General features: G+C 34.6%; 1 protein-coding gene across 13 annotated transcripts; it reads left to right on the top strand.

Annotated features, from left to right (window-relative positions):
- The first annotated feature begins 7354 nt into the window (after positions 1-7354).
- LOC107774568 (TATA box-binding protein-associated factor RNA polymerase I subunit B) lies at positions 7355-16244 on the top strand. Of its 13 annotated transcripts, none has more exons than XM_075239562.1 (11): positions 7355-7382; positions 8313-8354; positions 8539-8824; positions 9278-9319; positions 9777-9830; positions 10715-10903; positions 11826-12109; positions 12730-13331; positions 13866-14681; positions 14790-14923; positions 15420-16244. In XM_075239562.1, the coding sequence occupies exons 8-11, from the start codon at positions 12764-12766 to the stop codon at positions 16005-16007; spliced, it is 2106 nt and encodes a 701-aa protein (XP_075095663.1). In that variant the 5' UTR covers positions 7355-7382; positions 8313-8354; positions 8539-8824; positions 9278-9319; positions 9777-9830; positions 10715-10903; positions 11826-12109; positions 12730-12763; the 3' UTR covers positions 16008-16244. The 13 variants fall into 13 exon arrangements, with proteins under 13 accessions (XP_075095663.1, XP_075095667.1, XP_075095661.1 ...); XM_075239566.1 differs by having other exon boundaries at positions 10715-10908; positions 11833-12109; XM_075239561.1 differs by having other exon boundaries at positions 7375-7437.
- Positions 16245-17146: the final 902 nt, after the last annotated feature.

Genomic DNA, 17146 nt, shown 5'->3' with positions numbered 1-17146 from the left:
ACACCAAATCTAAGGAAATTTTCAAGAAAACTTTAAAACTTATATTTCTACAACCGAACGTCCGAATCACGTCAATTCAACTATGTTTCTCACCAAATTCGACAGACAAGTCATAAATATTATAGTGGACCTGTACCGGACTCCGGAACCAAAATACGGACTCGGTGTCAATAAATCCAACATCAGTAAATTCTTAAAATTATTAAACTTTCAAACTTTAATTTTCATCAAAATTCCATATCTCGGGCTAGAGATTCGATTTCGGGCATACGCCCAAGTCCCAAATCACGATACAGACCTATCAAAACTGTCAAAAGATTACTCCGAGTCCGTTTGCTCAAAATGTTGACCAAAGTCAACTCAGTTGGGTTTTAAAGCTATATTTCACATTTTAATCTACTTTTCACATAAAAACTTTCAGAAAATTATACTGAAATAATAAAAAGTGCTTTTCGAGGTCTTAGAACACAAAATTAATAATTAAACTTAAAGATGACCTTTTGGGTCATCACAGATAGCATGCTTGCATTCTATATCAAGAGCCCGTTTGGACATAAAAAAAATTCACGTTCTCTAAATTAGTGTTTGGCCATAAAAAATTTTAATTTTCACTTGAAGATGAATTTTAGAATTTTTTGAAAATTTTAAAAACTCCAAAAGGCTATTTTTCAAAATTTTCACTCAAATCACTCACAAAACTTCAAAAACAACCCAAAATAATATGCATATCCAAACACAACTCTAATTTTCAAATACCATTTTCACTTGATTTTTTTTTTTTTGAAATTTTACAATTCTTATGTCCAAACGCCCACCAAACCTGTAGGGGAACTAAAGAAAGTTAATATCAGTAAATATCATTTAATAATACTAATAAAACGTATTTTAGACAATCAACAACAGGGGCCCATAGCTCAGTGGTAGAGCATTTGACTATAGATAAGAGGTCACTGGTTCGAGCCCTGTTGCGCCCTTTTGAAAAATTATTTTTTTATTTACAAAATTTCAGTAAAGCAGTCCCCTTTTATACGAGTGTATATTATAATGCATTTAGTAATCTGGCTTCTATTTTATCACATAGATAAAATGTTCTTGTAAGAGTGTACTTAATGCATTTAGTAATTTAGTTTTTTTGTTAATACATATTCATGTACGAAGTACGATGACCAGTAGCGAAGCCAAAAAATTTCTTAAGGGTGTTTAAATTTAAAAGAAGTAAAATAAATTTTACGATAAAAGATATTATTCAATATATGTTATATACCTTTACAACCTAATACTTTATCTATATACACAATATAATTTTTCGACGAATTATCACCCTTGATAGGTTGTAGCTTCGCCTCTGACGATGACCAATATTTTTTGAGTGTTTTTATTATTTAAATTGTTATTCAAGTTTAATGTAACCAACTTGAACCTAAAATTGAAGAACTAGCCGGAGGGAATAGAAAAAGGAGGAAAGAATGTAATGGAAATTACCACTAATTGAATAAAACGCAACTAAGCACTTGATCTGACCTTGTTCCTTCTTTAATTCTTTGCATTATGGCATATAGATCTATGATAAAAATAAAATACTCATAGAAAATATACGATCTAAAATAAATACGTCGAACATGACTATACATACTCTCGACTAATTGAAATAAAAAAAAAATATATACAAACAATACAAAATAGTTGTGAGTATGTCTTAATCATGTTAGTACGTATTTTATGTCCTATATTTTTAGCAGTCTTTTTATGATGTTGGAAATTAATACGCCAAAAAGATTTAAAGAGCCAGTACTTTTTATTTTATTGCTCTGAAAGATACACTTAATTAGAGTAATATAATTCGCGATGATTCAAATAATCCGTTATTTTGTGGCTTGAATTATTTTCTTGTATTTTTTAGGACACCCATAATCCCTATAGGTTTAAGAAAACCCATTGTCCTAATAGATTTGGAAAAGAAAAACCTATAGTCCTTATCAAATTGGGAAACCTTTTTGGGAAAGTAAAACCTATTGTCCTTGTCAAATTGGGAAACATTTCTCTTATAGGTTTGAGACTATTTGGAATCTATATATAGGGGTTGTAGTTGGAGATTCTATAAATTGTACTGGACTTTTCTTCTCATTCATAGTGGAAAACTCTCTCTGCTTCTTCCCCGAGGATTAGGCTTAACCGAACCTCGTTAAATCCTTGTGTTGATTTTTCTTCTCTATTTGCTCTGTGTGTGATTATGTGCTAGTTAACCCACGATATTTCGCAACAATTGGTATCAGAGCAAAGTTCGGGTTTTTACATATAATCTAGGGTAAGATGTCTTCATCATCTTCAACAAAGTACGAAGTACAGAAATTTGACGGGGGTTCTAGTTTCAGTCTATGGAAGATTAGGATAAAATCGTCCATGGTGTTACAAGGGTTATGGAAGGCAATTGATGAGGATTTTTCTGAAGAGATGAAAGAGACAAAGAAGGTAGACCTGAAGGAGAGGGCTTTGAGTGCGATCTTCATGAGCGTTACATATAGCGTTCTTCGGGAAATTGCTGAAGAAACTTATGCAGCAATGGCATGGAAGAAGCTGAAAGATTTGTATTTTAAGAAATCACTAACAAACCGCCTCTACCTGAAAAAAAGGTTATACAATCTCTGTATGAATGAAGGTACACCTGTTAAAACTCACCTTGATAAGTTTAATTCAATTATAATGGACCTAAAGAAGGTGGATATCAAAATTGAGAGTGGGGATCAAGCCTTGATGGTGTTATGTTCTTTACCATGGTCTTATGATACTTTTGTCGATACGCTACTATATGGGAAAGACAACATTTCACTGGAAGATGTCAGTAATGCACTAAAATCTATAGAGTTGAAAAAGAACTTTCCAGGCAGCAGAATCGAGGGCGAGGGTCTTGTGATTATAGGAAGAACACAACAAAAATACTTTAATAGGAAAAAGCCAACCGCCAGATCAAAGTCAAGAGCAAGGAAGCAACACTGTTATGAGTGCAGAGAGCAAGTGAATGGGACTAGCAGAAAATAGATAATTCGGCAAATATTGGTGGCACTAGCAATAATTCTGATGATAGCGACTATGTAGGGGAAGCATGTGTTGTGAGTTCTAGTCATGGACATAATTCTTGAGTTATTGATTCTGGTGCTACTTTTCACATGTGTCCACACAAGAATTGGTTTGCAACTTACAAGCAAATGAATGGGACTGTCTACATGTGAGATGATCATCCATTACCAGTAGAGGGGATTGGTAACATCAAATTGAGAATATTCGATGGAATTATCAGAAACTTTGAGTGTTGGCATGTCCCTCGGATAAAGAGAATTTTGATTTCTCTTTTGACTTTGGATGATCAAGGGTATAAATTTCACTTCGAGAATGGAATACTTAAAGTGTGTAAATGCTCCATCGTACTCATGAAGGGTAAACTGCATTCTAAATTGTATCATCTTCACGCCAATATAGTTGAAGGGGAAACTGTTGTAGCTTCTGGGAAAAGTAATCTAAATCAGTCTCAGTTGTGGCACTTGCGACTTGGCCATATGAGTGTTAATGGATTATCTTTGTTGAGTAAGCATAATTTGCTGAATGGGTACAAAAATCAAGTTTTGAATTTTTTATGAGCATTGTGTGTTTGGTAAAACATACAAGGGTAAAGTTCAGCAAGAAGGCCGAGCACAAGACCAGAGACAAGTTAGATTATATACACTCAGACTTGCAGGGTACAAACAGAGTTCCCTCTAAGAGTGGTGCCAGGTATTTTATGACTTTGATTGTTGATTACTCAAGGATAGTGTGGGTGTATTATCTGAAAACAAAAGATGAGGCATTTCCGATATTTGTTAAATGGAAGACGATGGTTAAGAGGCAGACGGAAAGAAAAGTTAAGCGTCTTCGAACTGATAATGGGTTAGAATTTTTCAATTCTGAGTTCGATAATTTCTGCAACAGAGAGGGCATAGTGAGATACCGCACTTGTGTCAGAACACCACAACAAAATGATGTTGCATAATGTATGAACAAAACGCTTTGTGATAGGGAACGAAGCATGCTTTCACACTCATGTGTTACCAAAGATTTTTGGGCTGAAGCAATCAATATAGCTTGTTATTTGGTCAACATATCTCCATCCACATCTATTGAGTTCAAAACTCCTTTTGAGGTATGGTCCGGTTCGCCTGCTGATTATTCAAATTTAAGTATATTTGCTTGTCCTGCTTATGCTCATGTGAGGGATAGAAAACTTGAGCCGAGGGCAAAGAAATGCATATTTCTAGGGTATGCAACTGAGTGAAAGGTTATAGGTTGTGGTGCACAGATCAAAAGACTCAAAAGCTAATTATCAGTAGGGATGTAACATTCAATGAATCTGCCTCACTGGACAGTCAGAGGGAGAAGGCAATAGCAGAAACAAATTGTGGTTTCAGTGATCGCATAGAGCTAGAAATTGAATCTCTACTAGCTCAGTCCAGTAGTTCTAAAGTAGAGAAAGTGGAGGAGGTACAAAAAATATTGATCAAGATGATAATATTGATGCACCTACGCAACAACCATATAACATTGCAACAGGCAGAGAGAAGAGAGTGATCAATCCACCACAAAGGTTTACAAGCGTAGCTGATGGTAATTTTTTTGGATATGCAAATTTTGTGGGGTTTGCTTTGTCTGTTGCAGAGACCATTGATGTGCTTGAGCCTAATAGCTATAAAGTAGCTATTTCTAGTCCAGAAGTAGATAAGTGGGTTGGTGTTATGAGTGAAGAGATTGAGTCTTTTCATAAGAATCAGATATGGAAGCTTATTCCATTGCCAAAGGGACAAAAGGTACTAGGCTGCAAATAGATTTTCAAAAGAAAAGAGGGCAATCCAGGAGTTGAAGCATCAAGGTACAAAGAAAGATTAGTAGCTAAAGGTTTTACACAGAGGGAGGGGATAAATTACAATGAAGTGTTCTCTCAAGTGGTAAAGCATAGCTCTATCAGGGTCTTACTGGCTTTGGTGGCTCTTCATGACTTAGAACTAGAGCAGTTAGATGTGAAAACTGCATTCTTGCATGGTGAGTTGGATGAGCAGATTTACATAAGTCAACCCGAGGGATTCATTACTCAGGATAAGAAAAATCATGTTTGCTTTCTTAGGAAATCTTTATATGGTCTGAAACAATCGCCTAAGCAGTGGTATAAAAGATTTGATACATTAATTATTCAAAATATTTTTTCTTGAAGTGCATATGATAGTTGTGTGTATTACAAAAAGCTTGAAGACGGTTCTAGTGTATACTTGTTGTTATATGTGGATGACATACTTATTGTTGCTAAAAGCATGTCACATATTACCCGATTAAAGAAGCAACTAGGTGAGGAGTTTGAGATGAAGAATTTGGGTGTTGCAAAGAAGATATTGGGGATGGAGATTACTCGAGATAGAAGGGTTGGAAAGCTGATGTTGTCCCAACGGTCCTATATTGAGAAGGTCCTCAAGAGATTTAATATGACAAGTGCTAAATATGTGTCTGTTACTTTTTCTTCCCATTTCAAGTTGTCTGCAGATATGTCACCAAAAACATACGAGGAGATGGATTATGTATGCTATGGTTTGCACTCACCCTGACATTTCACATGCTGTTAGTGTTGTGAGTAGATACATGGTGTGTCCTGGTAAAGAACATTGGCCGGCGGTGAAGTGGATCTAGAGATACTTGAAGGGTACTTCAGATGTAGGCTTGACTTTTTACAAAGACAAGTTGAGTGAATCCTTAGTTGGCTATGCTGATTCAGATAATGCAGGGGATTTAGATAAGAGAAGATCTCTGACAGGTTATGTTTTTACTCTTTCCGGTAGTGTCATCAATTGGAAGGCGACTTTGCAGTATGTCGTTGCTTTGTCTAGCACAGAAGCTGAGTATATGGCAATTATGGAAGCAGTGAAAGAGGCTATTTGGCCGCAAGGCTTGGTAAGTGATCCTGGACTAGCTCAGAAGAAGACGGAAATTTTTTGTGACAGTCATAGTGCCATTCATCTTACTAAGAATCAGATATTTCATGAGCGGACGAAGCATATTGAAGTCAGACATCACTTTATTCGAGACATATATCAAAATGGATTGTTAATGTGGAGAAAGTGTATACGCATGATAATCCAGATGATATGATGACCAAGGCAGTCCCGGCAAACAAGTTTAGGCATTGCCTAGACTTGATTGGTGTGTGCAATACTCAATAGAGCCTTCGCGAGGACTGAGGGCAATGTAGAGAGACATTGTTCCTGTTGATGAAGAGAATTCAAGCCAAGGGGAAGATTTGTTATTTTGTTGGCTTGAATTATTTTCTTGTATTTATAGGAAGCCCATAATCCCTATATGTTTAAGAAAACCTATTGTCCTAATAGATTTTGGAAAGGAAAACATATAGTCCTTGTCAAATTGAGAAACCTTTCTCTTATAAGCTTGAGACTATTTGGGATCTATATATAGGGGTTAGAGATTCTATATATTGTATTGTGTTTTTCTTCTCATTCATAGTGAAAAAGTCTCTCTGCTTTTGCCCTGAGGATTAGGCTTAGCCGAACCTCGTTAAATCCTTGTGTTGATTTTTGTTCTCTATTTATTTTGTGTGTAATTGTGTGCTAGTTAACCCACGATATTTCGCAACATAATCACCTCAACTTGCTTAGATTGAAGTATGGTAATAGTAGTTGTGGTTTTACTTTGACTTCCTTTCTTGAATTTTCTTTAAGTTTTTTATGCTATTTTTTTCCCCTACTTTTCCTTTTGTTGTAAAAGGTTTTCACTGCTAACCTTTGTCTTAATATCACTAATAATTTTCTTCAAAATTTTACTTGCAGTTACACTAATAATTTTCTTCAAATTTCTACTTGCAGTTCTTTCTTCTATATTTTTGGTTTGCTATATAGTTTGTTTTCTTCAATATTTTATTTAGCATTTTCCTTTTTTACATTGTTATTAGGTACTTCATTATACACGGGATAAAAAAAAATTAAAACTTACGATCATAAATAAACATTATAATATTTATATGGCTATAAATTATGTAATTAAAGTAGACGTAAAAAAATTGAAATTAAATTAGTTTATAAGAAATTAATTTTTAAAAACAGATTAAAAAACTAGTATCATATAAAATGAAATAAAGAATTATTATATAAGTAATTTATAACCAGAACAACTTATATTACTATTATTTAGAAGTGAGAGTTACGGTGTACGAACAGGGTTACGAACAGGGGTAAATTTGAGATTTCAACAAAAAAATCTGCTTATGTTTTCTCAATTTTGCCCCTATCCTCTTTGACTATTTTCATCAGAAGCTACTGAATTTGAGAGGAGATTTATTTGTTACTTTGCTCAGCTCTCCGGTGGGTTCTTCTTCTTCCTCTTTCTTTTTTCCTTTGTTTTTGGTGGATTTCATAGGTGAAATTTTGACTTCCTCTATTTTTAGCCATGTCGATGTTTCAATTTTCAATATAAAATTTTGGGGTTCAGTGTTTTTGATTTTGAATGAATTGTATTATGTGTTTGCTATGTCTTGATGTGAATAGTGCAAGTTAATTTACTATAGTTGGAACCTGCAGATGTAATGTTGATTTTTTTGTACCTTTTAATTTCCAATGGGATTTGTAGTCAGACGATTTCTTTCTTTTCAATATGCCTAAATTTCTCAATTCCAGTTCCATATTGTCTTTGATATTTGCACTATAGTTGTGGTGAATTTTTCTCTAATTCTTGCTTCTTCTTTTCTTAAATGCACCCCTAATATAATTTTGGTCGGCATCTGTTTGTTTGGACATTTTGTTGCCGGAGTTTTATATGCATGCCTCTAACTATATTAGATTTGCACACTCATACACCGAGCATGTTTGATAATATTCCTAAATCATCTGATTTTCTTTTACTTCAGTCATTTGCACCCTTCTCTCTCCTTTTAATTAAAATTTCTATGGAGATATAATAAATCTGTTTACTGGCACTACAATTTGTAGTCTTTTACAACTAACGTTAGAAGCTCTATAAAGTTTTCTCTAAAATGACTGAGAATTGAAATTACTTTTGGTAGTTATAGGCTTATAGCTTTAACTTTATTAGTGAGTAGACATATGTAATAAGAATTTCGTCGTGGTATTAGTTGTTTTCATTGTATACGTTTTTATGCATTTACTCTTATGTACTTTTGTGCAACATCAGGTTCATATAAATGATTTTTATTACTGATGCACTGTGCACATCCAAGATGTTTGATCATATGCGTCAACCCCCTAATAAATTCTGATGTATTTCTTTTTCAACAGGTTTACTACAACATTCTGATCCATCATTTAACAATCCAAAAGGTACGTTATTTACTTCTGCTGGACATCATCATTCAACATCATATCTTTCTCATCTGTTTTTCTGTTAGAGTATTTTACCCTTTTCTAGCTTTGTGTTAACTAAAAAATTCGATCTAAAGTATGGGTTTCAAGTTATACTGTTCTATAAAGTTAATTTAATAAAAGTATTAACTATTTGAAACAGGAATGTCCGAAAATAAAGATGCTGTGGATTTACGCCAAAGACCTCAAAAAATAAAGATGCTGTGGATTTACGCCAAAGACCTCAAATATCTCTGCTCAATTTTATTACCTAAATATCTTCGAAAACCTTTTATAATTTTGCCTAGGCACATTGCAATTAGAAATATTTTGTGTCTGAAGTGCAAACAAGTGATTTTTGCACTAGCAGTTATGCCATTAGCAATAGAGACTACATGTTCTTGGATTTGGAGATGTGTAATGTGGAGGAAAAGCACCGTACTATAGAGGTTAGTATGAAGAGTTTATCAGATGGCCTAATGAAATCCTTGATAACTGACATGGTTCCCAAAAAGTGCTGTTTTTATCCTGTTTTGCCTCCAACTGTACCTCGAGAGACTATCTAATGAAGCTAACCCGGTGATTGAGATTACTTTTCGTAGTTATAACTATAACTTTATTAATGCATTGAGATATGTAGTAAAGATTTCTCCTTTGATATTGGTTCTTTTTTTTTTTTTGATGACCGAGAAATCCGTCTGGGGCCGATCCTTTGGACCAACCGCAGCCTTCGAAACTCGGTGGATAATGGGCCCGCCCCTCTACCCTTCTCCACTTAAATACCAGGCTTTGCTTGGTTCTTTCTTATGTACTTCTGTGCAACATTAGGTTCATATAATGACTTTTAGTACTGCTGCTCTGTGCACATCCAGCATGTTTGATCATATGCTTGATTTCAACAGGTTTACCACAACAGTCTTATCCATCAGTCAACAACTCAAAAGGTACGCTATTTACTTCTGTTGGACATCATCAGCTAGCAACATATTTCTATATTTGTAGTTGTGTTAAATAAATATGTTTGAAAAGCATGCATTTGTTCTCATTTTTCTTTCTGTTAGAGTATTTTAGTATTTTCCTAACTTTAGGTTAAGAAAAAAAATTAATTCTAAAGTTTGATTTCAGATTACACTAACCTAAATTAATTTAACAAAAGTATAAACTATTTTAAGCAAGAAGGTCTGGAAACATAGATACTATAAATTTATGCCAGAGACCTCTAAGGAATGCAGAAGAACAAATTGTTGATAGGAATTTGCGCCGTCGTACTAGATATGCACAAATGTCGCCTGAGAGAAAACAATTATTTTTGTCCCAACTACGAGATAAAAGAGTTGAATTGAAAAAATAATTATTCCTTCATCATTCAAGTAATACAGTCGCATTTTTGCAATTTGATAGCCGACCTCAAAGGAAGTGCTCTTACAAATACCAATCCAGTATACCTTGAAGAAGGTTAGAAATCCACATTGTTATCTTCCTTTTCAATTTACAAAAATGATAATCTTTTGCCAAAAAATTATATGCATTTAAAGAAATGACATGCTTATACATCGACTTGCCACCGATGCTAAAGTGTATACTGCTATTGACGAAACTATAGAATCAAATGATCAATCCCAATTTGAAATTTTTTACCATACCTTACATCCTACTAGCTTACCGCCTTATAGATTAACTTGGAAAAAAATTATCAAGTTATATTATCCAGTACACGATTAATATATTATGATTTTAAGATACATGTTATAACTGCTACTATTGCCAGTGGTAATTTAAAAAATAAACATGTATTTATCCCAAAGATATCATTAGTAGCATCACAGGATGAGAACTTACCAGTTCCTTTTAAGAAAACACAATTTCCAATAAGGTTATGTTTCACTATAACTATAAATAAAGCTCAAGCCAAACATTAGATTTTTTTGGAATTTATTCGCGTGAACCCGTTTTTTCACATGATCAACTTTACATTGCTTTATCTAGAGTAAAAAGTTCATAGAATGTAAATTACTAATACGTCCACCCACAACACAGGACACATATGATCATTCTACATACAATGTAGTATATGGAGAAATCATTCGGAAAGCATTCTCATCTTAATTTTCTTCATTGACATATTTTTTTTGCTATATTTTCTTAATATGTCCCATATCAGCATTTTCCATATATATTTAGAAAGACCATTCTACATTGTCTTCGCCTTCTTTGGATTGAATTAGATTAATTAATCTGTAATTGCTCCAAAAGGTCTGTGAGTGATTCAATATAAAGATTGGAGTGAGCTTTTTCCTTTGTTTTTCTGAATATAATATGCTAATGTTTTTACATTTCAGTTGCGCTTGCAGGTTGCCGTTTAAACTGGAAATCTAAATTTTTGGTTTACTCCACTGACTTTGGGAGACTTGAATCTGTTAAATAGAGATCAGATAACTTATGGATAGTTGTACTTATGCAACCTAGAAGAACAACGCCAGATACTTGCTACTTTGGGACAAGATGATTTTCAAAATAAAAATGCTAAGGTTTGGTGCTATATTATCCAATGTTTTTTTTACTTCCATTGTATGATAATTGAGATTACTTATCGTTAAGAAGTCAGATATGAGGGCAGGCATTTTGACGAAAATCGTTTTTGTTACTATTTAGGACAGTGCCTTAAGAATCTCCTATTCTACTACAAAATTGCAAAGTTATTTACATTCATTTATCAGTGGAGTGCCTTGGATAGCTGTGCATAATGACTACAGATTTAAAAACAACTTACTGTTTTACAACTTTGAACATGGAGGAGAAAGAAAAATAGCATGTTGTGGATAAAGTTAGTCAGCAAACTCATAGGTAGGACTTTGTAACCAAGGAAAATTCCAGAATAACAGTGTGTTATTCATTTCATTGTATTCTTACATCTATGCTTCAAAGGAAAATTGTGCTGCTTCTATCTCATTGTATTTTTCCTGCTCAAGATACCTTTACATGTGTCAAGAAGCGAGCTGACTTACCCAGATATAAAAAACAACTGAATGAATTCAATTCTAGAATAGCTGTGCATACGAGGATTAAATGAGCAGTTTTATTTGTCATTTCTAGTGTTGTTGTGTTTTTGATATGTGGAATACCTATATTACATATGAAACGTTCCCTAACTTAAACCAAAGTGCTTGGGTAAACTTTTTCATCAATATTAATGCAAACAGGTTTAATCATTTTGCTCTATCTTCGGCAATTATGTTACTTTAAAAGTTATCTCCTTTCATTGAGGGTACCAGTACTTGGCTATATTTGACAACTTAAGTTAGATTTGACATTATTAAATTGTTGGGCCCGTGCTTTAGCACGGGCTGACCATATCTAGTACACCTTATAAGAAAAGAAACAAAAAACAAATAACCAACTTTGATCGGGAAAAATAAGGTAATTCCAATTGGATTATTATGCTCTATTTAGGTTTTAGTAAAAAGAGAAACTTCAATTGGAGTAATCCCAGAGGTGAGCGAATCATCGCCGGGATTCACAGTCGCCGGAGAATCACCGGAGGAAGAGTCCGGCAACGATCAACAATCTCTGGATGTATAGAATTCTATAAACTCCGACCACAGTAGCTTAAGACCGAAAAGCAGAGGAAAACGGCAGAACCGGTTCAAACCGCAAGCGGCTAAAGCAAAGCCGATGAAACCTAGTGAGAAGCTTCAGCAGTAGAAAGTGGAAGGAGATTTCAGCTTGATATCAAGGTTAAGCTCTTTTTTTAATTTTTTTTTAATTTGACTGATAATTTAACTTTACAGAGTGAATGCATATAAGTTAAATCCTAAATGGAAAATTTATCTGTTCCAGTTACAATTTGTACACTAACTTACGAAAATAATATTGATACAATTTGCTGCCTTGCTTTAAATTTTATTTTATTTTGTTTTGGGAAGGCAATTTGTTGCATCACTTTATTGCCCTGAAGGTGTTTTGTATAATGCTTCAATGAAGTAAATTTTGTATGATCTAATACTTCAAGTTATAATCACATGATTATAATGACATTCCTTTGTCCCTTGCAATTAGCTTTTAGGACTGAGGTAAGAATGTATTTAGCCAACTATATAATCATGTAGAATGAGGTGAAAAAAGATCTTTTATTTATTTGAGGAGTATTAATTCCATAAAGTTGAGATTACTTTGGTTGAATCGTGTTTTGTGTTTTAAGTACAGGAATTTTAACAAATAACACTATCATTTTGTTGGCATAGAGTGCTTCTAAGAAATGTTAATTTAAGCGAAAAACAGTTTCTAGGATTAATCGTTTTAGTCTCCTTGAGTTAACCTGCTGCTAATAGACTAATTAACCAACACTTCATGTCAGAGAGTTTGATCACTGAACCATACAAAAAGATAGAATGACAGAGCGGATTCAAAAACGATGTGAGATTTGTGGCAATATATCCTTTAATGATGGTGGTGATGGATTCTTCTATTGCACTCTTTGCGGCTCTCAAGCGAATGACATCATTGACACTGGTGTTGATGATGATGACCTATTCAATCTGGACGGGGGAATATATGCTGCCGGTCAGCGCCGTGCTCCCACCCAGATTTGTCAAGCTGAGCCGGTATCTCAGGTTAAGCTTTCACAGTCCCAGCATCTAGAAACTTTGAACACTTTAGATGACAACCAAGAGGATAATGAAGGTGATGGAGTTGAGCCTGCTGGACCTGCTGATTTTGGGCCGTCTCAAAGTTCCTTAACATATACTGATTATTATTCAGGAGTCCGATTAAGGTATGTTATGGGGTTACAAGTTATGATCCAATTGCAGTGTAAGGCGCTAGTGGAGAAATTTAATGTAAGCCCTCTAATTGTTGGGGTTGTTGGGCCTGTATGGCTGAGATATTTAGCACATGAAAAGGTTATGGCGGATGAGTGGGCAGACAATGTCATTCATGAATCAGAGTCTCAAACTCAAGGTATTTGATTAACTTATTGTTGATATGCAGCATAGGCCACTTCTCATTTTATTTGTTGTTTCTCTATGATATTTTTCTATTCATTAGATGTTCATATTGGAAAATTAGATTTTATCCATGTCCTAGCATCGTGCATTTGACCAAAGTAAGATGATGCTTTTTTCATTTGCATTAAATTTATAATGCTGTGACTATTCTCCTGAAGCTTTTGAAGTGTAGGACTAGTTATTCGGCATATTCTACTACTTTGTGCTGGGTGGCAAAAGTTGTGCAATGAGAGTGCAATGTTCCTCTTGGTTTTGATTCTTTTGCCTTCTATATTTTTTCAGGTGAAGCAAGAACATGTCCTCTCTATCCTCTTTAAATGATAAGTGGACGAAGTTGTAACAACATTAAACCCATATATTTTAGCAAAGTGGATAGGTTTACACAATCAAATTACTTTAATTGGGCTGAGTTGAACTTTACAACATCATTTATGCATTGCAGTGTTTCCTTGCTCTATGTCACTCACCCTCCTTTCCCTTGTTGCAGGGGAGATAGATAGTGCTATGCTTAGTGGCAGCAAGAAAATAGAACCACACAACTTACTTGGTAAACGGGCAGTTACCATATGGCATAAATCTCTACACAGCATTATTCCATTATCTTGTTCGCTAGCTATCTCTTTTCTTGCTTGTCACATGGCAAGGGAGGCAATCCTGCCAACAGACATATTGAAGTGGGCTCTAGAAGGGAAGATCCCATATTTTGCTGCTTTTCTTGAAATTGAGAAGCAGCTGGGACCTCCTTCAAGGGCATGCCCTATAAGTACCAGCCGTATGTTCAGGCCTATCCAATCTATCACCTTGCAAAAATTAGAGTTCTTTGCAACTGCCATTGCTCGGAGAATAAGCTTGGAATTACCTCCAGTAAACTTCCATGCTATAGCTTCCCGTTATCTCAAGCAGTTATCGCTTCCTGTTGAAAAAATTCTCCCTCGGGCATGCCAAGTGTATGAGTGGTCTATGCCTCCAGAGTTGTATTTGTCAGCTAACGAGTTGAGGCTGCCTTCTCGTGTTTGTGTGATGTCGATTCTGATTGTTACAATAAGGATTCTTTATGACCTTAATGGTGGAAAATGGGAGATGATTTTATCTTCTTCTAGTGGTTTAGCACCGGATGGTGAGGATGGAATTGGAGAACCGAGTTTCAGTTGCAATGGAAAAGGCAATTCTGGTGAGGAGGACTTGGCTTCACAAGATTCAGATCCTAACGATAGTACACCAGATGTAAATGAATCTGATTTTGATGCTTTGGAGATCTTGAAGATTCTTGAAGCAAAACATGATGAGCTCAGTGATACATATGGTAATTCCATTAGTCACTATGTTTTTCAGAAAACATGGTAATAGTGTAGGGTTAAAGTTGAACAGCAGGTTAACTTCTTTGAATTTTATCTTTTCTTGCTTTTAGCAGATTTTTCGAAAGATTTACAATCATATCTTCAGTATTGCAAAGATGTGGTTTTTGCTGGACTTGAACCTTCTTATGAAGATCATGAAGAAGAAAGGATAATTGAAGATTTGTGGGACTTCTATCAAAGCCATAAGGTTCTGTAATCACTAAATTCTGAACTTTGTCTAGAAATCAATTTATTTTCTTGGCCCTATGCCTGTATCCTTGTCAATTGTCAGTTTAACCCATTTGATATGTCCGTGTGTTCACCTGTATTTCTTTTCTTGGGTAGGGATTTCTTAGAAGCTAAAAATTGCGGAAGGAGACTAGTCAAAAAAATATGCAGAAAAAACTATTTGAATGTTTTAACAAATAAATTCTACGAGTTTAATTCCGACAGGGTGGAATCATTTCTTCCATTTATACCATTGATTTATTTTCTCTATGTTGCTGTCATTCGCTCTCTTAACTGGAAGGAATAAACGAACAATTAAAAGTTATCAATAGGAGCCTTTATCCAAGTGCTTCTTGATTGTGCAAGAGATTAAGTTTTTATCGTTCATTGTATTCCTCTTTCTTTTTTTCTTTTCCCAGCGGTATCAGCATCGTATTTGTATTTGTTTGTTTACTTTTTAAATTGTTTGATTTCAGGCTGAAGAAGCATCAGATGATGAGAAAGTAGAATCACACACATGTAATGGTTTTCAACACAAGGGATCAAGGGGTGTATGCAAAAGCACCCCAAGATCAAGGAAGAAATTCAGCATCAATAGATGCAAATGCGACATATCACTGGATGATGACAATTTTAATGCAGCTAGTTGTTCAGAATGTGGCTTGGAGCGAAAGGCTTATTCCCCAAATAAAGGACATGGAGATCTACCTTCTGCAGAGTCGTGTAAGGAGACAGCATTGAGACAACTGAAAGAAAACATGCAAGAAAACAGATTCTGTTATATCCTACCTAGAAAACATGTGAAGAAGAAGAATGGCTACATCAGGTATGCTAGAAAGAAAGATGCTGCCTATATTTATGCTACACATGCTGATTATTACATATTACTTCGATCTTGTGCCAAAGTTGCACAAGTTGATGCTAGGACAATGCATGTTGGAGTATTGTCTTTCGAGAGAAGATTAGAAATGCTAGAAAAAAGAATAGATTATTGTTTACACAAAAGACTTCCTAATGACTTCTGTGACTTTTGTCAAGAGGACTCCAACACAAAATCCTCATAGATGAGCCAATGGCTTTCTCAAATTTGAAATTTTGATCATATATTTGGCCCGTGGTTTGGGAAGACCAAATCATATTTGAAAAGAGAAGCATGGATTGAGCAACTTGAAGAACTATTACTTCTGGCATTGCTCTAACAAGTGTTTCTAAAATTGATATATGAATTAATCAACTTTGATATTATTTGCAAACATTTATTGGGAAAAGTAGCAATGGAGCTATGTTGAGGGTTGCTTTTCTGATTTCTCTCTCGATTCGTAGATGCAATTATAGTTAGTGTTCAAAATATTGATTTCCTCAAGTACATTGGAAACTAGAGCATTTGCACCCAAGGGTGTGGTCTAGCGATGGATGAAGTTGGGATGGATCATGGAAACCAAGTTCAAAAATGAACAGAGGAAAGAGTTGTTAGATCACTTCTTCCTCTTAGTCTAAGTTTTTGTGGATAGTTTATGTTGGTAGAAGGTAAAGTACTTGTTGGATTAAGTGCACACAAGTTGGTCTGAACCATAATTATTCCTAACAGTTGCGTTTGTTCCGTTATTTTTTGGATGCTATAGTGAAATGCTATTATAAAGGACATATTATAACATTAAAAGGTCGGTTCCGAAAAAAATTGACTTTTACAGTGAATGTTTTTATATAGGGATGTTGTTATAGAGAAGTTTGACCTTATATAGCCATAAGGTACATAACAATCTATGCAAAACTTGTTATCATGGTTAGGTTTATGGGATTTTGATTTTGGAATATTACTTTTTTTTGGCTATAAAATAGAGTCGTTGCGGGATCAGTCCCAATTGTTATTGAAAGTGAAATAAAAACGAAGATATTAATATATAATTTTCATCCTAATAAAAATTTCTCACATATTCCTTTGGCAAAATCTGATACAATGTAGTAATATCATTATACCTACTCAATTAGGGGTCGTTTTGTTTCATGAATAAGAAAAATAATATCTGTGTGAAACTCTACATTATAATCAAGTATTTACCTAATTATTTTATTGGCTTGGGCTCATTGAGAGAGATTGGACCAGCCCAACTTGTACCTTCCACCCCTATGGACTGAGTTGGAACCCAAATGACAAATAGCTGGAAAGGAGGAGTTCAGAAAAATGACACTGTAAAAATAATAA

Source organism: Nicotiana tabacum, chromosome 19 (assembly GCF_000715075.1).
Source record: "Nicotiana tabacum cultivar K326 chromosome 19, ASM71507v2, whole genome shotgun sequence".
Classification (NCBI taxonomy): Eukaryota; Viridiplantae; Streptophyta; class Magnoliopsida; order Solanales; family Solanaceae; genus Nicotiana; species Nicotiana tabacum.
The sequence above is the reverse complement of the archived record's forward strand: the minus strand, read 5'-3'. Positions and strand labels throughout refer to the sequence as shown.